Here is a 26,923-nt window from a genome sequence, read left to right on the forward strand (position 1 = left end):
CCTGATACCGGATCAAGTACAGCCTCTCCTCTTGTAGGTTTATCTACATATTGTGTCAAGAAACCTTCTTGAACACTCCTAACAAACTCCACCCCATCTCAACCCCTCACTCTAGGGACATACCAATCAATATTTGTGAAATTAAAATCTCCCATCACAATAACCCTGTTATTATTACCCCTTTCCAGAATCTGTCTCCCTATCTGCTCCTCGATATTCCTGTTACTATTGGGTAGTCTATAAAAAACACCCAGTAGAGTTATTGACCCCTTCCTGTTCCAAACTTCCACCCACAGAGACTCTGTAGACAATCCTTCCATGTCTTCCTCCTTTTCTGCTTTTGTGACACTATATCTGATCAACAGTGCCATGCCCCCACCTCTTTTGCCTCCCTCCCTGTCCTTTCTGAAACATCCAACGCTTGGCACTCAAAGTAGCCATTCCAACCCCTGAGCCATCCAAGTCTCTGAAATGGCCACAACATCAAACCTCCAAGTACTGATCCACACTTTAAGCTCATCTGCTTTGTTCATAATACTCCTTGCATTAAAATAGACACATCTCAAACCATCGGTCTGAGTGTGTCCTTTCTCTGTTACCTGTCTATCCTCCCTCTTGCACTGTCTCCAAACTTTCTCTATTTTACTTATTTAATCCAGACACGATGAGTTCCACAAATGAAATTTCTATGGTTTCAACAGTATGAGATCTATGTTACTCAACAGATTATTTGATCTCCCATATCTATTCTATTCTCGGATTCTTTAAATCCGAAACCCTTGCTGTAGTTGATGCAAGATAGCTTTAGAAAGTGAGATACTTACAAATGCATACAAAATTTTTCCAAGAAATATTCTTGTCACGCATGAGGTTTTTAAACTTAATTTCATCTTTAATTCTGTAGTTACAGTTTAAAGGCATTTGACATTATGGATCTCTCAGACTGTATGAAGATAATCTTCTTCAAACTGCCTATGACAGTGGGTGGGAGGGAGGAAAAAGGATTGTTTTATTGTTCATATTCACAAGAGGTTCATGGTAGTGTAGTGGTTAGCACAATGCTTTGCAGTACCAGCAACCTGGGTTCAATTCCCCCCTGTAAGGAGTTTGTACGTTTTCCCTCTGACCACGTGGGTTTCCTCTGGGTGCTCCAGTTCCATCCCACAGTCCAAAGGCACACCAGATGGCTAATCTGTCATTGTAAATTGCGGTTAAATTGGGGGTTGCTGGGTGGTGTGCATTGAAAGGTCTATTCTGCATTGTGTCTCAATAAAAGTTGCTGGAGGAACTCAACAGGTCAGGCAGCGTCTGTAGAAGGGAACAACCAGCTGATGCTTTGGATTGAGACCTTTCATCAGGAAAAGAAGGGAAAATAATCAGGAATAAGAAGGTAGGAAAGGGGTCAGGTGGATGTACAAAATAGAGGATGATTGGTGAGATGAGATGACTTTTTTCTCTTTCGCTGCACATCTGGTGTGTTGTTTCTCTCATTCTGTGTTTCTTGTCTTGTGGCTGCCTGCACGGAGACAAATCTCAAGGTTGTATAATGTATACATACTTTGATAGTAAATGTACTTTGAACTTTGAGAAGGTGGCTCGGGAGAGCTGATAGGTCCGAAGATGAAGGAATCTAATAGGAAAGAGCTTCTTCCCCTGTTCTTGCCTGTCATGATGAGGGATCTTGGCCTGAAACATCTTGCCCTCCAGAGATGCTGCCTGATGTGCTCAGTTCCTCCATCATTTTGTGTAGGTGGCTGTTGTTCTTTTTCTGCTGAATGTTGTGGACATGCTATACTGATGTGGAATGTGTGGCAAAACGTGGGCTGTCCCCAGCGCGTCCTTGGGTTGTGTTGGTTGTTAATGTAAATAACACGTTTCACTCTGCACATGTGAAAAATAAATGAATCTGAATCTGATAAGTACCCTGAGGCAGACATGAGTACTTTAGAAATGTGCACGCGATCTGTGTTGACATTCCAGCACAATACTGGGACTGGTGGACTTTCACCAGTGGTATCTTTTACAGTTAAATTTCAAACTGATGTATTACCTTCACTCAAACTGCTGGGAGAACTCAAGGAATTGTCAATGTGTTAGGTGTTACCTCTGCACTATTTTCATGCTTACTTGCTCCATTGACAGCTCAGCCAATACCTCTATTCCAGCAGACTAGACAGTGCACAGCTGATTGAAGTTCCGCATAAAGTCAAAGCGAAGGGACAAATATCCATTATTTTATATATGTATGCAAATGTATGCATGAGTGAGGTAGATCAGCTAGTTGAGTGGTGTTGTAATATCAACCTTGCACTCAACATCAGTAACATCAAGGAATTGATTGTGGAATCCAGTCTGGCCATTCTCCTCTGACCTCGCTCATTAAGAGGTGTTTTCACCCACATAACTGTCACTCACAGGAAATTTTTTTTTGTTTTTCACACCATTCTCTGTAAACTGTAGAGACTGTTGTGCATGGAAGTCCCCAGGAGATCAGCAGTTTCTGAGATACTCAAACTGCCCTGTTTGGCACCAACAATCATTCCATGTTCAAAGTCACTTAGTTCACATTTCTTCCACATTTTGTTCTGACCTCTTACCAACAAGACAAAGCAGATGCTGGAAATAGAAAGAAACACACAAAAACTGCTGGAGGAACTCAACAGGTCAGGCAACATCTGTGAAAACATTCGACATTTCAGGCCGAGACCTTTCATCAGGACTGAACCTCTTGACCATGTCTGCATGTTTATAATGCATTGAGTTGCTGTTACATGATTGGTTGATTAGATATTTGCATTAACAAGCCGTTGTACAGGTGTACCTAATAAAGTGGGCACTGAGTGCATAAGATGCGGCAACAATGAATTTACCTGAAGGAACTCAACAGTGTTTCCAGGGAGAGAAGATTTGTGAACATTTCAGGTTGAGGGAAAGGTTGTTGACATGATATCATGGTACCTCCCCTTCCCTTTTCTTTCATTGACATGCTGGGTTCACTCTTACCTCTGATCTTCTTATCTTTCCTTTCACCTTCCCCTGATGCCCCTCTTCCTTCCCTTTCTCCGAGGGTCTACTCTCCTCTCCTATCAGATCCCTTCTTTTTCAACTCTTTAACACTTCCACCTATCACCCCGCCTCAGTTTCTCACTTCATTCCCCGTCCCCCACTCATTGACCCACACACCAACCTTCCCCTTCACCTTGTGCCCCCCATCCACCCGGTCTCACCCGTCACCTTCTAGCTCGTATTCTTCCCCTCCCCCCACCTTCTTATTCTGGCTCATTCCCCCTTTCCCTTCTAGGCCTGATGAAGGACCTCGGCCCGAAACAACTGTTTATTAATTTTCATAGCTGCTGTCTGACCCGCTGAGTTCCTCCAGCACTTCTTCCCCTCTGCCATCAGATCTGTGAATGCACAATAAACCCATGAACTATTTTATTTTATTTTATATTTTATTTTTTATTTTTTCACTATTTTATTTTTCTCTCATTTTTGCAATACTTACTTAATTCATTTTATATATAATTATTGTAATTTACTGTTTTTATTATGTATTGCAATGTACTGCTGGCACAAACCAACAAATTTTACAACATGTCAGTGATAATAAACCTGGTTGTGATTCTGCAAGATGGTTTATTTTCTGTTGTAGTAAGCACCCCAGTCAAGAACAGTATTTCTACACATTTCTCCTCTGAGAAGTGCAGTATGTATATCTGGACTTAAATAAACATGGCGTACATACGACCTTTCTTGGTAGCTTCCTTACAGCTGTTGCTTAATGCAAACATTTTCAGCTGTCAGCTTTTTTCCAAAAATAAACTTTGTGCATAACATTTGTCGAAAGAGAATGCAATGCAACCACAAGGTCACAGCTCATAAAACAAAATATAGATCAGCCAGGCTCTGTGTAGGAAATGGTTCTCTAGGGTGTCTCCACTTGCAGTGCGCATTGTATTCACAATTACACTGAACAATTTCTTGTAAATGAAGCCCCAAAACTGCATCACATACCAACACGGGTAAAGTCCTCTGAGCACATCTACATGAGTGTGGTCAAAGGAAAGCAGCATTCATCATCAACAACCTCCACCATTCAGGCCACGCTCTTTTCTTGCTGCTTTCATCAGTAAGAAGGCACAGAAGCCTCAGATCTAAGAACACCATCATGCTCAAGAACAGTTATTACCCCTCAGTCATTACGCTCTTGAACTACATGCACCCTGTATTGAAACATTCCCACCACCTATGGACTCACTTTAAATGACTCTTCATCTCATGTTCTCAATATTTATTGCTTATTTATTATTAAAATGTTGCTTTTTTCTTCTTGTTTCTTTGTATTTACTGTGAATGCCCGCAAGAAAATGAATCTCATATGTAACTTTGATAATAAACTTACTTTTGAGCTTTGTACTTTTTTCTTGTGCAGTGATATAACTTATCAAAGCACTCAAAGTTCCTGTGATTTGGCCTCAGGAGCACAGACTGCCATTGCTGCTAATCAGAACATGGGTGTCAAGCCCCCTTGCAACATCTTCTACCTCACTGTTAACTTTTATCGAGTATGATGCGATGGACTCTTGACCTCACAATCTACTGTACTTTCTCTGTTACATTTTAGTCTGCACTTTGTAAGTGTTTCACCTTAATAAGACCATAAGATATAGGAGCAGAAGTAGGCCATTTGGCCCATTGAGTCTGCTCCACCATTCAATCGTGGGCAGATCCAATTCTTCCAGTCATCTCCTCTCCTCTGCCTTTTCCCCATATGGTTTGATGCCCTGGCTAATGAAGAACCTATCGATCTCTGCCTTAAATGCACCCAATGACTTTGCCTCCACAGCCCCTCTTGGCAACAAATTCAACAGATTTACCACCCTTTGACTAAAGTAATTTCGCTGCATCTCTGTTCTAAGTGGATGTCCTTCAATCCTGAAGATGTGCCCTAGACTCCCCTACCATGGGAAATAACCTTGTTCTACCTCAATGCACTGTGTAATGATTTGATCTGTATGAACAGTATGCAAGTCAAACTTTTCACTGTATCTTGGTACACGCCACAGTAATAAACCAATTCCTATTCCAATTCCAATGCTAATTCCAAATTCAATTAAAGAAAGTGCATGCACATAGATTATGATGCAAGATTTCAAAATAAAAACAGGATAGGACTTACATGGTGATCAGTAGGGCTTTGAGGAGTGTGGTAGAACAGAGGGATCTGGGAATACAGATCAATAATTCCTTGAGGGTGGCATCACAGAGAGATAAGGCTATAAAGAAAGCTTTTGGCACATTGGCCTTCATAAATCCATGTACTGAATACTGGCATTAGGATGTTATGCAGAAGTTCTATAAGACATCGGTGAGGCCAATTTGGAGTACTGTGTGCAGTTTTGGTCAACATCCGACAGAAAAGATATCAATAAGATTGAAAGAGTGCAGAGAGATTTTGCAAACGTGTGGCCGTGACTTGAAGATCTCAGTTCTAGGGAAAAGTTGAATGGGTTAGGACTTTATTCCCTTGAATTTATGAGAGTGAGGGGAGAATAGATAGATGCATACAAAATTATGAGGGGTGTAGATAGAGTAAATGCAAATAGGCTGCTTTCCACAAGGCTGGGTGAGACAAGAACTAGAGGTCATAGGTTAAGGGTGAAAGGTGAAAGAAATATTTAAAGAGAGCCTGAGAAGGAACTTCTTCATTCTGACAGTGGTGTGAGTGTGGAACATCTCCTACCCCATATTTTTCAGTCTCTTGAACTGGTAATGGACTTTTGACCTCAGTCTAGTTTGTTATGATCTTGCAATTTATTGTTTACCTTCACTGCATTTTCTTTGTTTCTGTGACACTTTATTCTGCATTCTGTTATTGTCTTACCTTGCTCTACCTCAATGCACTGTGTAATGATTTGATCTGTATGAACAGAGTATGAGACAAGTTCTTTTCTATATTCTGGTACATGTGATAATAACAAACCAATTCCAATACCAATAACTTGAATATAAGTTGGCACTCCATGCAAGGTATAGATTCCATAGGGTGGCATGGTAGCATAGGGGTTAACACAATTGTGTTACAGCACCAGTGATCACTGATCAAGTTTCAATTCCCACTGCTGCCCTGCCCTGCCTTGCCTGAAGAATGGTCTTGGCCCAAAACCTTGGCTATCAACTGATCTCCATAGATGCTGACTGACCCGCTGAGTCACCTGGCAGGCTAATGTGGCCAGTGGTCTTACACCCTGGTGAGACAGGGTCATACCTGTCTTTGTGGGTGAAGTCAGTTGCCGAGGACTGGGTGAATGAGGTCAAAAGTGAGATCAAATGGCCAGGAGGCAGTACTGCATTGAGAGCACAGGGCATGACAAGGCACAAAAGAAGTTATACTCAGCCATTGCAACCAAGCAAAACCCCAAGCAACACACACAAAATGCTGGAGGAACTCAGTGGGTAAGGCAGCATCGATGGAGAAAAGTAGATAGCCAAGGTTTTGGGCCAAGACCATTCTTCAGGTTCGAGAAGGAATGGGTAAGGTGCCAGAATGAAAAGGTGTGGGGAGGAAAACCTTAGTCTGTAATGCTTGCTTGTACCATTGCATTCGGACTTTGTAGGTTGACAGAATGGAACTGTCCCAGTGCAATGGCTTTTCCACTTTAAAAACTCTCCTGCACACGTTTCATCATGCAGTTCACATCCATGAACTGCATAAATCTAACTGTCACCGTCAGGTATGATGGGCAACCAATCACTCAGTAGGATTTCTGTAAAGTTGTAATAGAGTCATACTGCAAAAATATAGGCCCTTCAGCCCAACTGGTCTATACTAACCAAGATGACCCATCCAAGCCATTTGTCAGCATTTGGCCATAACTGTTTAAACCTTTCCTATGCATACACCTGTCCAACTGTTTTAAAAGTTGTTATTGTACCCGCCTCAAACACTTCCTCTGGCAGCTCATTCCCATATATACCACCCTTTGTGTAAAAATTGCCCCTCAGATTCCTCTCACCTAAAACCTCTACCCTTAGGTCTTGATTGCCCATGATGATGATGAGGCCTCTGCCGGTCAGGGTCAACCATGGATATGCAAGCCAGGGCGGTATGAGACGGAGAGCAAGCTGTTGCCCATGAAGCAAAAACCCCACTCCATGTATCTGATGAACCCGAAGGAACAGCAGGGACTGATACAGTTTGGCATCACCACCATGGTAGTTGTCAGTCAGCATGGAGCACGACATAGGTCTGCCTTAGGGACTCCAGCTCCAGATTTTTCCCTCGGAGTTTATTCCCAAAGCTTTCCCCATGAGTGGATATAGCTGCAAGGCAGCAGAGGTTTGAGACCAGACATTTTCTTCTCCCTCTCTGCCTGAAGCGACTAGTTTTAAGGTGCCTGTAGTCTGCCTTTGTCTCTTCTCCTGTCAGTAGAAATGGTTCCATTGGGCTTAGTAGCTAAGGCACATGTGAAGCCCGAGAGCTGGACTTGGTTGTCAGAGGCTATTTGAGACGCACGCCATTTGGAGCATTTAATAGCTAGTGGGATCTTGTCCTCACTACCATTCCTGGCTATAGCAACCTTAAGGAAGCTTAATTGTCCAACCCTCTGAAAAAGACTGTGTGCATTCATTCTATCTATGTCCTTCATGAGTTTTACACTTCTATTAGATCACCTCTCAGTCTCCTACACTCCGAGGAATAAAATCATTGTGAATCTTTTCCGCACTCGTTCCCGTTTAGTTACATCATTCCTACAGCAGGATGGCCAGATCTGAACATAATACTCCAAGTGTGACATTGCCAGTGTCCTGTTCACCAGCACCACAACCTTCTAACTTTTATATTCAATTGCCCACTAGTGCGCAGAAAGCCTTTTTCAATGCTCGGTCTACCTGTGACTCTGCTTTGTGTTAGTTTCCTATGGGTGCTCCAATTGCCCCTCCCAAAGCCCAGCCCCATAAGAGTTAGTGTTAGTAAATTGTGGGCAGGCTATGTTGGTACAGAAAGCTCAGCAATACTGCCATGTTGACTCCAGCACATGGTTGGACCATAGTCATTGCTGACATAAAACAACACATTTCACCGAATGATTTGATGTACATGACAAAAAAAAAAGCTAAAAGGGAGCCATGGTAGCATAGCAGGTAGCACAACACTATTACAGCTTTGATTTTGTAGAACAATTCTGGTAATGTTCTGTAAGGAGTTTCCTCCCGTAGTCGAAAGTATGTTTGTAGATTAGTTAGTCTTTGTAAATTGTCTGCGATTAGGCTAGGTTAAATTGGAGGGTTGCTGGGCGGTGCAGGTCTTTACTGTATCGCAAAATAAATAGTTAAATAAGCCTCTTCTCTCAGGTCATTGGAAAACATGTCATTGGGCTCTTGAATAACATGACTGTTGATTCATTTAAAGTCAGGCTCCAGTTAGAATTCAGCAGATAGGCTTCTGTCAACATGAACAACCTTCAAATAAGCAGGGTTTTCAACTGCCTCAGAGTAAAATGCCATAAATACAAGAGTTTCTGCTCAGCCTGAGATGTCAACTGTTTATTCCTCTCCATAAATGCTACCTTACCTGCTGAGTTCAAAGTTCAAGATAAAATACATTTATTATCAAAATACGTATACACTGTACAAACCTGAGTTCTTGCAGACAGCCACAAAACAAACTCAACAGAAACTCTTTAAAGAAAACACCCACACATAACCATCAGATGTGTGAAAAAAGAACCAATTGCACAGACAGCAAAAATAACACCACACAAAACATTAAACGTCAAACCACAGAGTCTCCAAAAGTGAGTCCACAATCACGAGCTGCAAAGGTGAGTTAAGCCAGTCCAGGAGCCAATGGACGCAGCCACAGTCACCCAGTTCCTCCAGCATTTTGTATCTGTAACTTCAAAGTAAATTTATTATCAAAGTCCCTACTGTATATGTCACCATTTACTAACCTGAGATTCATTTTCCTGCAGGCATTCACAGTAAATGCAAAGAAATGCAACAGACTCGATGAAAAACTGTACATAACAAAAACGAACAACCAACGTGCAAACACAAGAAAACTAAATAATAATAATAATAATAATAATAATAAATATTGAGAACACGACTTGAAGAGTCCTTGAAAGTGAGTCCTTAGATTCAGTGTTGGAGTGAGTGAAGTTGGGTGAAGTTAGCCCCTCTGGTTCAAAAAGCTGATGGTTGAGGGGTAATAACTGTTCCTGCACCTGATGGATTGGTGGTGGTGGTCTTGAGGCTCCTGTACCCTTTTTCTAATGGCAGCAGTGAGAAAAGAACATGGGCTGGATGGTGGGCATCCATGGTGATGGGTGTTGCGACAGTGCTCTGTGTAGGGGTGCGGAATGGTGGGGACAGCTTTACCTGTGATGGCCTGGGCTGTCTCCACTTCTTTTTGTAGGCTTTTCCATTCAAGGGTCTTGGTGTTTCCATTCCAGGCTGTGTGAAACCAGTCAGTATACTCTCCACTGCACTTCTATAGAAATTTGACAAAGCTTCAGATGAAGTGCTGAATCTTTGCAGACCTCTATGAAAGTAGAGGCATTGCTGTACCTTCTTTGCAAGGGCACTTACCTTCTGGATGAAGGACAGGTCCTTTGAAATGATAATGCAGAATAAATCAAAGTTATTGACACTCTCCATAAAACTTCACCCAGTCAGTTCCAATCCAAGGTGGCAACTAAAATGTATTTCACCACCTGTGCCTTTTGTATTCATATTATTGATAAATATAGCTTAATCAACAATAGGAATATTTGATACATCCCATCTCCCATCAAATTTTGTAACACTATGGTGTTCCTACAATGATGCCTCAAGTTGGCTGTGTCCATCATGAAGGACTCTCACCCCCCCAGGACAAGCCCTCTTCTCATTACTACCATCAAGGAAGAGGTACAGGAGTCTAAAGATGCACATTCAATGTTTCAGAGACAGCTTCTTCCCCTCTGCCATGAAGTTTCTGAACGCTCCATGAACACTACTTTGCTCTCTTTTTGCACCACTTATTCATTCTTTATATATTTCTTAGTTACTTGTTTGGTTAGAGATACAGCACAGTGATAGGCCCAATGAGCCTGTGCCACCCAATTACACCCACGTGACCAATTTATCTACCAATCAATTCATCTTTGGAATGTGGGAGGAAACCGAGTAGCTGGAAAAAACCCAGGGAACTTACAAACTCCTTTCAGACAGCAGAGAGCATTGAAAGTTATCATAATCTATAGTGATCTTTTATGTAATGCATTGCACTGCTGCCGCAAAACAACAAAGTTCATGACATAATAAACAGCGATAATAAACCTGACTGATTCCTGCTGCTGTGGACAATTCTGTGATGCTCACCGAGGCTGTAGTTCAGGCTCTGGCCACGTGGTGGTGCTGCAAAACAAGTTTGATTTTAGCTCGAATAACATGACTTGCTTCCGTTCGTACATCATTTGGTTAAGGTCAAGCCCGATGCAGCTTGCGCTGCCCTGAGATGCAAAGTACGTATTGTTTAAACTTTGCTTCAGTGATTCTTGTCCAATATAGTCCTCCATGACAATCAATGATCCCATTGTGGGCTCCTGATCTGCCCCTCTATCGTATCTACCCCCTTCCATAGTAGACCCCTAATGATTCTATTGTACCAACTCTTCCCCTTTCACAGTGACCCACTCTATTCCTGTCAGACAGAACAGTACAGACAGGTCTTTCAGCCCTAGTCTGTGCCGAACCATTTAAACTGCCTAGTCCCATTGACCTGCACCCAGACCATAGTCCTCTATACCCCTCCCACCATTGTACTTATCCAAACTTCTCAAACGCTGAAATCAAAATCACACCCACCACTTGCGCTGGCAGCTCGTTCCACACTCTCACCACCCTCTGAGGTAACACATTGCCGTCAGCCTCCATCCTCCAAGAGTTCGAAGCTCTCTTGGTCCCAATCACAACTCTTTGTGCCATCGTGTAGTTTTCTCTTCCCAGCCAGCTCCACTTCACACCAGTGGACGTCGTGCGATCAGCAGCTTGGTAGTGTAGCAGTTAGCACAATGCTTTACAGGGTTCAATTCCTGCCACTCTCTATGTAAAGAGATGTTATGTTCTCCCCGTGACTGCATGGGTTTCTTCTGGATGCTCCTGTTTCCTCCCACAGTCCAAAGACATAAGGGTTAGTAAGTTATAGGTGTGCTATGATGGTACTTACTGGCTGGTGGTGTAGTGGTAGCAGCGCTGGACTCCAGGCGAGAGATCCCAAGTTCAAATCCGGCCGGCTCCCTCACACGACCTCCATCCGTGCCTGGGTTGAGTGTCGAGCTTGTAACTCAACCTCGTAAAATAAAACCTGGAGGGGGTTTGGTGCAAAAAGCTTGTCATGACGGTGCCCCAACACCAGGATGTCCACAAATGATGGTGCTGGAAGTGTGGCGGCCTCAAGACTCGCACCACCAGGTTCAGCAACAGTTAGCACTCGTTGACCATCAAGCTCTTGAAACAGAGGGGGATATCTTCACTTATCCCAACACTACAACCTACAGACTCTCTTTTGAGGACTCTTCATCTCATGTTCTTGATATTTATTGCTTATTTATTTATTATTATTTCTTTCTATTAGTATTTGCACAGTTTGTTGTCTTTTGCACACTGGTTGAATGCTGAGTTGGTGTGATCTTTCATTGATGCTGCCGTTGTTATTATTCTGTGGATTTATTGAATAATGAATCTCAGGGCAATATCTCAATGGTGACATAGATGGACTTGGATAATAAATTTACTTTGAAACTTTGCTTGTTGATGAAATCACAGATTTCTCTGTACGTTTCAATATACATGTGGCAAATAAAACTAATCTCTGGTCAACTGAAGATTTCAATGGACTGAAGGGTCTGGATTACATACAAGTATATTTTGTGTGGTTGCATTTTGATTGAGAGTCTAATGGGCTTGTTATCTTATGTATGTGAGGACTTGGCTTTAAGCTGCTGTATCACCTGAGGGAGGTGTGACGTGGCACCCAGGCTGAAGTTGGTGCTTCCCCCCAGTGTTCACACAGCAGGAGACGGGCTCTATTGTGGTCAACTGTGGACTGATGCCACGAGCTTTTGACTCCTATTGTGTGAATACGATACCATTGTGCCTGCTGTTTTGTGTGTGCTTTGTGCTGTGTGTGATTGTCGGTACTGCGTTTTGCATCTTGACCTTGAAGAACACTTCTTCGTTTGGCTGTATTCATGAGTATTCCTGTATGGCTGAACGACAATTAAACGTGAATAGAATTGAATTGATTTCTCTTCACTCATTAGTTCTAGATCAGTAGTCTGGAAGTTGAGCCTGGATGGACATAGCCCTGACTTTACGAATTCACGAGACTATTGGAGGTTGGAGGTTGAAAGTGATCTGTCCAGGGGTTAGAGGACTGTGTATATGCATGTGTTGTTCTGTGGAACACTGTGGGCATGCTATGTTGGCACTGGTACAGAATATGTGGCGACACTAACACACCCCACCTCCACACATCCTTAGTTGTTAACACAAATAACATGCTTCACTGTGTGTTTCAGTATACACATAATAAAATAAATCTGAATCTAAAGGTAGATATCCATCAGAGATAAAACAAACACCAAGTGAATTGTGAATGTAATTCTACATCATTACTCATTGTCAGTGATTTTTCAGCTAACAATAGATTCTATAAAACATTTTAATTATAATTTAGAGCAATTCCACAGAATGCTGAAATGCACAGCATGTCAGAATTTTTAATGACAACAATTCAATCAGTTAACTTTATTTTTGTAAACACAGTGAGTTTATAACAATCATAGCAACACTATCACGGCAATCTGTTGAATTGGCAAACAGACACAGCTGACGTGCCATGCAACACAGACCACACATTCCACTGCACATCTAATGTTTTCTTTGAAGGACACCACATGTTTAGGAACACTGCGAGCATTCAAGAACGTTGCTTTCAGTCATTTTGTTTCATTGTCATGTCCAAGTACAGTCATATTGGCAAACAGTCTACCGTCACCGCAGAACTTTTGTGTGAGCAGGACAAAGAAGCAGGCAGGAAATAACGTGGATACAACCCATTCTGTAAACTGCCTTTTCCAAAAGCTCACTTCTGGAAAGTGCGATAGGCTATTAAACAAAAACTTCACACCATCTTAAAGGTTTCTTCCCCAGGCAGTTAATCTGATCAACCATTCTAGTTCGTTCCATGCCACAGCACCCCTCTCTATTACCATAGACAGCCCCGCCCCAAAATCACTCCACTGTAAACACTTTCAATCACTTTTTATAATACTGCTTATATTGTAAATACATGCTGGTATTTCTGTATTTATGCTTATTTTGTTTCATATCCATTCTTTAACCTTTATTCTTTATAATTGTTGAATTTCTTTGTATGTCGCTCTAACACACCACAGCAAATTCCTAATACATGTAAATGGATATTGCAAATAACGTTGATTTTTGATATACTTTTTAAGGTTAAAACGCTGAACATAATACACGAGCTGTTACACATGGGCCTGGCCTAGGCCTGTCCAGCACACAAGTGCCGTTACAAAGGCAGCTCTTCCTTAGAAGTCCGTGCAGATTTGGTACGTCATCTTAAACTCAGATAAACTGCTATAGAGTATATTAGCTGATTGCATCATGGCCTGGTATGGAAACACACTGACTTTGAATGGGGAAAACCCTCAAAAAGTAGTGGATATGGCCCAGACCATCACGGGTAAAGTCCTCCCCACCATTTGGCACATCTACATAAAGCATTGTTGCAGGAAAGCAGCATGTATCAACAGGGACCCTGACAATCCAGACCATGCTCTCTTCTCACTGCTGCCAGCAGGAAGGAGATACAGGAGCCTCAACTCCCAGAACATCAGTTTCAGGAACAGTTATTATCCTTCAACCATTAGGCTCTTGAACTACATTGACCCCAACTTTGAACTGATTAGTCAACCTAAGAACAACTTCTGGACTCACTTTTAAGTACTCTACAGTTCACATTTTCAATAGTTATTGCTTACTTATTTGTTATTATCACCTTTTTTTGTACATGTACAGTTCATTGTCTTTTGCATATTGATTGTTGTGTGGTTTTTCTGTTGATTCTATTGTGTTTATTGTGAATGCCTATAAGGAAATGAATCACAGAGTGTATATGGTGACACATTTGTACTTTGATGATAAATTTACTTTGAACAGCAGCTTCCTTCTTTGAAAATTGATATTTCTGCTTTAAAATTTCAACTGTTCCCGGCTTTAAGGATAGACTTCGTGATTGGGCTTCCATTTCTCAGTGTTCACTTTATTTCCTACATCAGAACTTTCCTAGATTTTACTGTCCAAAACACAAGCACCATTGTTATTACCTGGGAGTCACTGCCTGCCCGTCCCCTCTGGAGAGATGCAGGTGAGAAGAGGAAGAAGGTAATTAAATCTCTGTTTTGTATTTCTTCACTTTTGCCAAATGTAGACAGAATTAGATCCTCTGTATTACTACATTTGGAAAAGATCCTTTGACTTCAAACATTTGTCAGGAACACTGCATATGCAGAGCTCTTACCAATGATTGGTCCCATCCATCCAACAACTTGTTTGACCCTCTATCACAGGAGTTCCCTGCCAAGGATCCATGGACCTCTTTGATTAATGCTATTGGTCCATGGCACAAAAAAAGGTTGGGATCCCCTGCTCTACCATCAGGCAGGAGATTCCATAGCATTAGGACAAGAATTGTTAGGCTGAGTAACAGCTTCTTCCCCTAGGCCATGTCTATTGAACTCCCTGCCACCACCCAGGTCTCATCATGTATGAAGTGCCAGTAGATTTATACTCTTTACTTTTTAACTTATTTTGTAAATTATTATTTGTTTAATATTTGTTAATTTATTTGAGGTAATATTACTTTATGTGTTATGTGTATAAGGTATATGTACTTTGTTGTGCACCTTGGTCCGGAGGAACATTGTTTCACTTGGTAGTGTATGGTTGACTATAAACTGAACTTGAACTTGAGAAGAATCCTTCCCACTAAAATTAGAATTTATCGTTCATGGGTTTGTTAAGGAGATGTATAGTGCGTTGACCTTCATTAGTTGTGAGACTGAGTTCAAGAGCAGTTCTATAAGACCCTGGTTAGACCACACTTGGAATATTTTCAGATCTGGTATTGTAGGAAGGATGTGGAAGTTCTGGAGAGGGTGCAGAGGAGATTTACTAAGATGCTGCTTTGATTACAGAGCATACCTTTATGTGGAAAGGTTCAATGAGCTAGGGTTTATCTCTTCAGAGTGAAGAAGGACGTCCAGTGATTTGATAGATAGGTAGATAGATTTGGTAGAGATGATAGGCGTATGAACGGCCAGTGCATTTTTCCGAGGGTGGAAATAGCCAAAATGTAAAGATGTACTTTTAATGTGATTGGAGGGTAGTACAGGGGGAATTTCAAAAGCAAGTTGTTTTTATTTTACACAGAGAGTGGTGGGTGATAGAGACTGATACATTAGGGACTTCTAAGAAACTCTTAGATAGGCATATGGATGAAAGAAAACTGGAGGGTTATGTAGGAGAGAGGGATTAGATTGATCTTGGAGTAGGTTAAAAGGTCAGAACAACATCGTGGGCCGAAGGGCCTGTACTGTGCTGGGATGTTTTCTGTTCTATTAGCAGTAGTTGTGACTTGTCTCAATTTCCAGTACCGGTCCTTTCAGTTCTGCAATATACACTTTTGAAGAGGTTATTCTTGTTTTGTGGTACACTATAAACACATCAAGCTTGAGTTCTACCTTTTGCTAAAGTACCTTAGAATACTGTTGGACTTGGGAGTCTTTTGGCAGTGTCTGGGTCCTGTGCTGGGTTTGACTTTGCTGTCTCGTTTTGTTACATCTACCTTCGACATAATCCTTTGCTGTTTCCATTCCCCGAGAAGTTCTTTCTGAAGTTCAGCTGGCAATTGTGAGAACACCTTTGCATCCACATTGTTGGGGAAGGGTGGGGAACTTTGATCGGTGGGTGCCTCAGGAGCCCTCTTAGCAGGCTGCAAAACTTCACATGGAGGTGAAGGGCCTGGCACAGCTCGTGCCTCCAAGTGGTTTCCAGGACCAGCTGACATCCTGCTGTGAAAATCTGGAGCAATACAGTGAACTGCACTAGGATTGGACAAATTACTCTCAGGATCAGGGGGTACCAGCAACTTCCTCTGATCCTCTGTGAGAGACCTGAAGGAAAAGCTGCTTTTACGAGGTGTTTTCTCAATACTCTGCTTTTGGGGACTGTGATATTTCTGCTGATCCGGTGAACGGCTGGCGTCAGATATAATTTCCTTCTGAATATTAGCGGGGAGTTCTCTAAATACATTCAGGTCAATCCCAGGTGGCAGATCAGTATTTGAGAACACCTGGGCTGAATCAGAACTGTCCTCTGAAGCAGATTCTAAGAAATTTCTTTTCTTTTTCAACGGACTTGTAGCATCTCCCAAATCATCAGACTCTCTCCATTGTTCGAGAAGCTGCCTTTTTACTTTTACCTTTGGACTTGTGTCTAATTTTCCGGGAGATTTCTGCGTTAAGTAGAAGCCAATCGATCCTTTGAGAGGAGAAGGCAAGGCGGGCTGCATCAGATTAGAGAAACACACATTCAGGAGGCTTACGAAGAACAGATATCTTGTGTCCACCATCTTTTGCAACAGCTTTATTAGGATGTCAACCAGTGGAGGCACAAGTTCACAGGTCCCTAGAGAGAAGAGGGGTAATAAGCCGTGAGGAAGGGCAATATAATAGATAACCATCAATCAATATATCCACCCCCACAAACATAATTTACTACTTTCACAGATCATGCCTAATTCATCAGAAACAGATTTCAGGGCTCTCTTCTCGCAGCTGCCATCAGATAGAAGGTACGGGTGCCTTAGGACCCACACCATCAGGTTCAGGAACAGTTATTACCCCTCAACCATCAGGCTCTTGAATCAGAGGGGATAATGTCACTCAACTTCACTCACTACAACACTAATCTGTTCCCAAAACCAATAGACTCACTTTCAGGGACTTTTCATCTCATGTTCGCAATATTTATTGCTTATTTATTTATTATAATTATTATTTCTATTTTTCCCCCATTCTTTTCGTATTTGGAATTTGTTGTCTTTGCATATTGGTTATTACCCCATCTTGTTGGGTGTATTGTGTGTGGCTTTTGTTAATTCTAATGCATTTCTTTGTATTTACTGTGAATGCCCATGTTTATTATCACTAACCTACTGTATGTTGTGAAGTTTGCTGCTTTCTGGCAGCAGTACTGTGCAAGACAAAAAAATTCAGTGTGTTTCAATACAAAATACAGTGCAAAAGAGGAATAGTGCTTTGGGTTCAGGGACCATTCAGAAATCTGATGGCAGAGGGGAAGAAGCTGTTCCTAAAACGTTGAATGTGCATCATTAAGATTAACCTTATCTATTACATACACATCCAAACATTGAAAACATACAGTAAAATGTGTCTGTGTGAACAGCCAACACAGTCTGAAGATGTTCTGGCTTCAGGTTCCCAAACCTTTTCTTTGATGGTATTAATGGGAAAAGGGCATTACCCAGATGTTGAGGGTCTTTAATGATGGATGCTACCTCATTAAGGCACTGCCTCTCTGAAGATGTCCTCAATGGTGGAGAGGATTGTGGCCATGAAGGAACTGGCTGAGTCCACAGTCCTCTGCAGCCTCCATGCAAGGTGACGATACAACCTGTCAGAACGCTCCCCTCCGTACACGTGGGGAAATTTCTTAGAGTCTTTGGCCCTACCCAAGAGGAGCCACTGGCATGCCTTCTTAATGATTGCATCAATATGCTAAGCCCAGGATAGATCCTTGGAGATGTTGACATGTAGGGATTTGAAGCTGTGCACCTTTGCCAACGCTGGCTCCCTCAATGAGAATTGGCATGTGTTCTCCCACCTTTCCCTTCCTGAAGTCTGCAATAAATTCCCTATTCTTGCCACTGTTGTGAGGTTTCTGTTGCAACACCAACCAGCTGATCCACTTCACTCCTGTACGCCTCCTCGTTACCATCTGCAACTCTACCAACAGTGACATCATCGGAAAATTGTTGTCACTGGGGTATTATGAAACCTCTTAAATGAGCACTTCCTCATTTAACCCCTCCTCTTCATTCATCAGCAGGAAAACAACACAGGTGTTGAAAATCTAAAATAAAAACAAGCATTTCTGGTTATACGTCTGTTAGCAACTTAATGAAGGGAATTATCAACTCTTTCTTCCCCTTCATAGATGCTGCCTCTCATTCAGAGCTCCTGCAGCATTTTTTGTGTGTTGCTCCAGACTTCCAGCATCTGTAGAATCTCTTGTGTTACTGAGGATGTGTTGTTTATTTGTCATCACCAGAAACGTTAACCATGTAACCATATAACAATTACAGCATGGAAACAGGCCACCTTGGCCCTTCTAGTCCGTGCTGACGCTTACACTTACCTATTCCCATTGGCCCGCACTCAGCCCATAACCTCCATTCCTTTCCTGTCCATATACCTATCCAATTTTACTTTAAATGACAATACTGAACCTGCCTCCACCACTTCTACTGGAAGCTCGTTCCACAAACTCTAATTTTGTCTCTGCAGGTGGTGCTAGACCTGCTGAGGCAGGGGTCTCTGACTTTTTTTTAAAGCCATGGACCCCTACCCTTAACTGAGGGGTCTGTGAACCTCAGGTTGGGAACCCCTGTGCTAGGGATCTCCAGCTTCCTTCATTTTCACATACCTCATTCCTTAACCCTTTACATCTCATCCTTCAAGATAAAATATTCCTCCATCATAGTAATAATACCATAAGACCATAGGCCATAGGAGCAGAATTGGGCCACTCAACCCAGTGAGTCCGCTCCACCATTCCATCAAGGTTGATATATTATCCCTCTCAACCCCACTTTCCTGCTTTCTCCCTATTTGCGGATGACACGAAGCTGGGTGGCGGTGTTAGCTGTGAAGAGGATGCTAAGAGGATGCAGGGTGACTTGGATAGGTTAGGTGAGTGGGCAAATTCATGGCAGATGCAATTTAATGTGGATATATGTGAGGTTATCCACTTTGGTTGCAAGAACAGGAAAACAGATTATTACCTGAATGATGGCCAATTAGGAAAAGGGCAGGTGCAACGAGACCTGGGTGTCACTTTCATTGAAAGTGGGCATGCAGGTATAGCAGGCAGTGAAAAAGGCAAATGGTATGTTGGCATTAATAGCAAGAGGATTTGAGTACAGGAGCAGGGAGGTTCTACTGCAGTTGTACAAGGCCTTGGTGAGACCACAGCTTGAGTATTGTGTGCAGTTTTGGTCCCCTAATCTGAGGAAAGACATTCTTGCCATAGAGGGAGTCCAAAGGAGGTTAACCAGTCTGATTCCTGGGAAGGCAGGACTTTCATATGAAGAAAGACTGGATCGACTAGGCTTATACTCGCTAGAATTTAGAAGATTGAGCGGGGATCTTATTGAAACGTATAAAATTCTTAAGGGATTGGACAGGCTAGATGCAGGAAGATTGTTTCTGATGGTGGGGGAGTCCAGAACGAGGAGTCACAGTTTAAGGATAAAGGGGAAGCCTTTTAGGACCGAGACAAGGAAAAATTTCTTCACATAGAGAGTGGTGAATCTGTGGAATTCTCTGCCACAGGAAACAGTTGAGGCCAGTTCATTGGCTATATTTTAAGAGGGAGCTAGATATGGCCCTTGTGGCTAAAGGGATCAGGGGGTATGGAGAGAAAGCAGGTACAGGATTCTGAGTTGGATGAACAGCCATGATCATACTGAATGGCGGTGCAGGCTCAAAGGGCCAAATGGCCTACTCCTGCACCTATTTTCTATGTTTCTATGTATCCTTTGATGCCTTTACCAATAAAGAACCCATTAACCTCCACTTTAAATATACCCAATGATCTGGCCTCCACAGCCATGAATTCCACAGACTCACTCACTTCCCTGTGGCTTATCTCTGTTTTAGATAGATGTCCTTCTATTCTGTGGCTGTGCCCTCTGATCTTAGACTCAGAAACTGTAGGAAACATCAATCCAAACCCACCTTATCACTATTCGATAGGTTTCAATGAGATCTCCACTCATTGTTCTAAACTCCGGGGAGTGCAGGCCCAGAACGCCAAACACATTAACCCTTTCATTCCCACAATAATTCTTGTCAACCCTCTGTAATCAAAGAGCTGTCACAGACTACATTACCTTTATCTCAGTTCAAACCTATCCCTGTCACCACAGTTATAAGTAGTATCTAAATGCTGGTGAGGAGGCATACAGGAGTGAGAAAGATTGGCTGGCTGTGTGGTGTCATAGAAGCAACTCAATGTTGTGTTTATACAGGTCAGCAGAACCTTGTGGGTCAAAAGGCCCGTACTGAGCTATGTCAGCAAGGTCGAGAAACTGTAAACACTTTAAAACACTTTTTATACGGCTGTTTACTCTGTAAATACATGCTGGTGTTCATGTACTTTTTTGCATGTTTTATTCTGTACTTCTAACATTATTTTTATATAATTCTTTATTTTTCATAATTGTTGAATGTTATTGTTTTTTTCATGTCATACCCTGATCAGCACATAAATTCATAATATATGTAAATATATCTGGTGAACAAAATTGATCTTTGATCCTTTATCCTTGAATTGATTGTGGAGTTGAGTAAAGGGAAGTCAGGAGGCCGCCCAGCAATCCTCAAAGAGAGGCCAGCAGTGAGCAGCTTCAGGTTCCGGGGCATTAGCACCTCAGAGATCTATCCTGGGCAATCGCAAAGGAGGCACATCAGTAGTTCACATTCGTTAGGAGATTTGGTTAGTCATTTACACTGGTTTCATTAAAGCATGGTGTGGACCCTCAATATACAGGATTGCCAAGGCTGTAGACTCAGCGAGCTCCATTATGAGCCCCATCCTCCCCACCATCAAGGACAAACACAGAGGCAACGTCATCATCATCTAAGGTACGACAGCTGGGAGGAGCCTGAAGACCCACAGTCAACATTTGAGGAACAGCTTCTCCTCTCTGCCATTAGATTGCTCAATGGGCAATGAACACTACATCATTACTTCTTGTTTTTTGCACTATTTATTTTGTAATTTAAAGTAGTTTTATTTTCTGCATAGTATTTCAGTCCCAAAACAATAAATTTCAAGACATACAATACCGTGCAAAAATCTTAGGCACTCTAGCTATATATATGTGTCTAAGACTTTTGCACAATACTGTAATAATTTTGTGTATTGCACTGTACTGCTGCTGCAAAAAAAAGCAAATTTCATGACAGATGTGTGTGATGATAAGCCTGATTCTGATATGGGTCTCTATTGTGGACTGAGAGTGGGAAGGGGGCAAGGAGAAGGGAATCACAGTTGGGAAAAAGGGAAAGGGAGAGGGGAGGGAGTGGGAAGCACCAGAGAGACATTCTGTAATGGTCAATAAACCAATTGTTTGGAATCAAATTACCTACTTCCTTTGCTCCTGCGAGATTTACAAACTCACTCTTCGCTCCATGTTGACAAATACAGTACTGTATAAATGTATTAAGCACCCTGGTGACATACAGTATGTGTGCCTAGGACTTTTGCACAGTACTGTACATAGATAATAACCCTGATTTTGATTCATTTGTTTTTAAGTGTTCTTGCTGGCCTTGCTTTTCTCTGGCCAAGGACACTGACTCAAGCCTCAGGCACGGTTCATTCCATTGCTAGAAGACTATTTGACATCAGGAGAACTTCAACAAAGTCCAAGATAACCAGTGGTTTTGTTACTGACCACATTCTGTTGATCACGGCTATGTGTTGTTTCCAACTGAGGACAGGAATGCACTCTGCTGAATCAAAGAATCTCCATTATTACGATTCTGAATTATGTTGAATAGTGGCACACACAAAATACTGGAGGAACTCAGCAGGTCAGGCAGCATCTGCAGAAATGAATAAGCGGTCAACATTTATCTCCACTGATGCCGCCTGGCCTGCTGAATTCCTCCAGCATTTTGTGCGTGTTGCTCTGGACTTCCATCGTGAACAATGGTGACTTGCCTCAGAATGGCAGCAGCCTTTGAACTGCAGTGTAGCAAACGGCATTTTTAAGAATGCAGAACCATAGAACATTATAGCACAGTACAGGCCCTTCAGGCCACAATAATGTGGCAGCAGCAGTACAGTGCTGAACATAAAATTGCTAAATAAAGAATAAACATTAGCTTTATCTGTCACATGTAGATCAAAACATCGAAACGGTTTGTGTCAATGACCAGCACAGTCCGACGATGTGCTGAAGCAGCCTGCAGGCATCACCACACCTCTGTCACCAATGTAGCATGCACACAACTCACTAACCCTAACTTGTACTGTATGTCCTTGGAATGTGGTAGGTAACAGGAGCACCTGGAGGAAATCCACACGATCACAGGGAGAACATACAAACTCCTTACAGACAGCAGGAATTGAACTCCAATCATTGGCACAGTTAAGCATTACAATAATCATATTATTGTGCCACCTCTCCAGGCCATCATGAAAGAAATAGAGTGTGTAAGAGTGAAATCAGGTTACAGGGAAATTAAAGAGGACTTGAGCTGGTTTCATGGATAATTGGCATTTACTGAATGTAGGCTGAATGTCCTCTTTCTATTTTGAAAGGAAATGTGAGAGAATATGAAAATAACAATAACATCACCTGTGTTAAGTTTCGGCATAAGCTGGTTTGGAACAGGACACTGTCGACTCTCTCGATTGAACCATTGGTTAGTAGCCGAAGAGCGTCTAATTGTTAATCTTATGGTCCGTGGTACACGCCCATCTTTCTGTAACCTGCAAAAAAAAACTGTATAGTTCTCAAGACCAATACAATTCATTCACTGAAGCACAGAGATTTATCTAACATCCATTCAGTGTTCTTTCCGGCTCTCCTTGTTCTGTTGAGCTTTATTGAGTCTCTTCATATGTTCACATTTATTAAGTTTGGTTATTGACATTTGTGCATGTAACAGTTCTGCTAATTGTTGATGGCTCATGGCTGCTTGCACTGTTTTCTTCTAAATTGTTGGTTGCTATTGTGTTGTCTGTTATGATATTGTCCTGTGTTTTATTCTTGGTGCCGAATCACAATCAATTCTGGTACAGAATCATGGAGTCATAGAAAAGTACAGCACAGAAACAGGCCTTTTGGCCCTTCTAGTCTGTGCCAAACCATCTAAACTGCCTACTCCCATTGATCTGCAGCATAGCACCCCCACCCCCCCATACCACTACCATCCATGTACCTATCTAAACTTCTCTCAAATGTTGAAATTGAGCTCACATGCACCACTTGCATTGGCAACTCGTTCCACACTCTCATATAGAAGTGTAGATGTTTCTCCTCGTGTCATGCTTAATCCATGACCTCTAGTTGTAGTACCACCCAACCTCAGTGGAAAAACACTCTATGCATTTATCCTATCATTTCCCCCTCACTATTTGGTATACGTCTATCAAATATCCTCTCAGTCTTCTATGTTCCAAGGAAGTAAGTTTCACATACTGGCAATAAAGTGATTCTGATATACAGTAACTGTAGTGTCATGGCCAATACAGTGACACAAGACATTCTACAGGTGCTGAAGAATGCACAAACTAGTGGAGTAACTCAGCAGATTAGGCAGTATCTATGGTGAAGAGCCTGACAAAGGATCTTGGCACAAATCATTATCTGTTCATTTTCCTCCACAGAACCTGTTGAGTTCACAAGGCATAGAACATTACAGCACAATACAGGACCTTCAGCTCATAATGCCATGCCAATGTGTTAACCTACTCTAAGATCAACCTACATAACACAATTCTTCTATCGTCCATCTGCCCATCTAAGACTTTTCTCAATGTCCATAATGTATCTGCATCTACCACCACCCATGGCAGGGCATTCCATGCACCCACCACTCTCTGTGTAAAAAAACCTGTCTCTGACAAGCAGGGAGATTATGCTGAAGCTCTATAAAACACCAGTCAGGCTGCACTTGGAGTATTGTCAACAGTTTGAGGCCCAATATCTCAGAAAGGATGTGTTATCATTGGAGAGAGCCCAGAGGAGGGTCAAGAGAATGATTCCAGGAATGAAAGGGTTAACATATGAGATGTGTTTGGCAGTTTTGGACCTGTACTCACTGGAATTTAGAAGAATGACGGAGGATCATATTGAAACCTACCTTATGTTGCAAGGACTGGATAGGGCGGATGTGGAGAGGACGTTTCCTATGGTGAGGGTATCCAGAACTAGAGGGCACAGCCTGAAACTTGAGGGGCAACCTTTTATAACGGAAGTAAAGAGGAATTGTTTTAGCCAGAGAATAGTGAATCTGTGGAATGCTCTGCCACAGACTGTGGTGGAGGCCAAGTCCATGGGCATATTTAAGGCAGAAGTTGATTGTTTCCTGACTGGTCAAGGCTTCAAAAGATATGACGAGAAGGCAGGTGTATGGGGATGAATGAGATACAGGATGAGTCATGATGGAATGGCGGTGCAGACTTGATGGGCTGAATGACCTAATTCTGTTCCTATATTTTATGGTCTTATGGACATTCCCCCTATACTTTCCTCCAATCACATTAAAATTATACCCCATTTTAGTTCTTCCAGCAAAGATTGCAAATATTACCATAGTAACACTGATCACAGCACTTAGCGATTCCACTTTATGAACATGCACTCAGTGGCCAGTTTATAATCATGTGCCTAACAAAGAGGCTACTGAGTGTATGTCCGTGGTCTTCTGCTGCTGTAACCCACACTTCAAGAGTCAATGTGTTGTGCATTTGGAGATGGTCTTGTGGCTCTTTGAGTTTCTGTCAGCTTGAACCAGTCTGGCCATTCTCCTCTGACCTCTCTCATTAACAAGGCATTTTTAGCCACAGAACTGCTGTTCACTGGGTGTTTTTTGTTTCTCGCACCCTTTTTCTCCATACACCCTAGAGCAGCAGTTCCCACCCTGGGGCTCATGGACCCCCCCACCTCAGTTAACGGTAAGCATCCATGGCTTGGTTGGGAACCTCCGCTCGAGAGACTGTTGTGTGTGAAATTCTCAGGAGATCAGCAGTTTCTGCGATACTCAAGCCACCCCATCTGGCACTAAAATCATTCCTCACTTAGATCACATTTTTCCCCATGCTGAGGTTTGTTCTGAATAACAACTGAACCTCCCGACGATACCTGTATTGAGTTGCTGCCACATGATTGAGTGATTAGACATTTGCATCGATGAGCAGGTATACAGGGAGGTGTATCTAATAAAGTGGCCACTGGGTGCACATCTTAATTCGTGAATTTTATAAGCTGCTAAAAAGGGATGCCAATATGTCACTTACTATGTTTAGCAGCTGGTGTTGGAGTTCAAGGGCATTGGAATGATACGTTGGAGCTTTACTGTCACTGCTGAGGATTGTAGTGCGACTCCATTTGGAATAAAACAGCATCCAGGCAATTCAGTTACTAAACTGCCAGCATGCTGCTTGGCACTGAACGGAGTCACCCTGTAACCTTGCTGTCCTCAGCACTGATAACCTTACCTGGTACTTCACCCATGCACATTATTCATGTTATGACAGGTATTCATGGTGGCCTCTATACTGGGTATAAAAAGCTAAAGTAACACAACTATTTGAGGCGATTTATGCGCAATAATAGCTAAATTCGTAAGCAAGTTAACAATTAGTTTTCAAAGAATTTTCATAATAACAACTTATTTACAGAGCATTTTTCATACAGATGATGTGGTTCACAGTGCTTTACTATGGCATAAAAGTGCAAAGTGAAAATAAAATTAAAAAACATAAACATGAAAATAAAAGACAAAAATTAACTAAAAGCAAGGTTAAATAAATGGGTTTTGACCTAGCGTTTCAAAGTAAAAAATAAGCCTGCATCCCTTAGATATTGAATTCCGCAGTTTATGAGCATAGTTCAAAAAAGCTGACCTGCTAATCATCTTTTGGGGGAGATTGAAGAGCCTGGCAGAAAAAGACTTGAGAGCCTGAGCAGAATTATATAACAAAAATGATTCGGTGATGTCCTCTGATCCCAGACCACTAAGAGCTTTAGAAACAAGTAAGAGAACTTTAAATGATACAGGAAGTCTTTTACAATAGGTATTCATGGAAATATAGGCAGTAATTCTTCCTCCGTAGAATTATTTATTAATGTAGTATTAAGCTCCCTCTGTCCTTTCTCACTCAACTCCAGAGATTTGAAAAGACCAATCTAATCTATTTCCAATATAGATTAACAAACACAAAATGCTGGTGGAACTCAGGAGGTCAGGTTTTGGAGCCAAGACACTTTACCAGGACTGGAAAGAAAGATAGCCAGAAAAAGAAAGTGGGGAGGGAAAGGAGTACAAAATGGCAGGTGATAGGTGGGATCAAGAGAGGGGGAAGGTAGGTGGATCAGGGAAGGGGAATGAAGTAAGAAGCTGGGAGGTGATAGGTATAAGCAGTAAAGGGTGAAAAAAGAATCTGATAGGACATGTCAGTGGACCATGGGATAAAGGGAAGGAGGGGCACCAGAGGAAAGTGTAGACAGACGAGAAGAAGGACAGGGATGAGAGGGGAGCCAGTATGGGGAATGGAAGAGAGGGGGGGGGGGAGGGAATTTAAAATTCCATTTTTAATATAATTTTTTTAAAAAAAGATCCAGCAGTTAAACTGGTGGATTAAGTTTGCTATAAGAACCGGAAACCAAATGCCAGCGCAATTGATTTAGGATTTAATCACGGGCCTCACATTTTCTATTTAACTTTATAGGGTGCCATGGCAACGTAGTGGTTGGCATGACACAATTATAGCTTAGGGTGGCAAAGTTCAGAGTTCAATTCCT

At 42.1% G+C, this 26,923-nt stretch overlaps 1 protein-coding gene across 2 annotated transcripts in view; it reads right to left on the bottom strand.

Annotated features, from left to right (window-relative positions):
- Positions 1-12,783: 12,783 nt before the first annotated feature.
- The window catches only part of poli (polymerase (DNA directed) iota), a 69,544-nt gene continuing 55,404 nt past the window's right edge, over positions 12,784-26,923 (bottom strand). The window contains exons 8-9 of one of the 2 annotated variants that reach the window (XM_059989716.1): positions 22,751-22,884; positions 12,784-16,764 (exon numbers count right to left, since the gene is read on the bottom strand). In XM_059989716.1, the coding sequence (XP_059845699.1) occupies positions 15,815-16,764; positions 22,751-22,884 (1,084 nt within the window). In that variant the 3' untranslated portion in view covers positions 12,784-15,814. The remainder of the gene's footprint in view (positions 16,765-22,750; positions 22,885-26,923) is intronic. The other variant, XM_059989717.1, reaches the window with a different exon arrangement.

This window comes from Hypanus sabinus, chromosome 14, assembly GCF_030144855.1.
Source record: "Hypanus sabinus isolate sHypSab1 chromosome 14, sHypSab1.hap1, whole genome shotgun sequence".
In the NCBI taxonomy this organism is placed as follows: domain Eukaryota; kingdom Metazoa; phylum Chordata; class Chondrichthyes; order Myliobatiformes; family Dasyatidae; genus Hypanus; species Hypanus sabinus.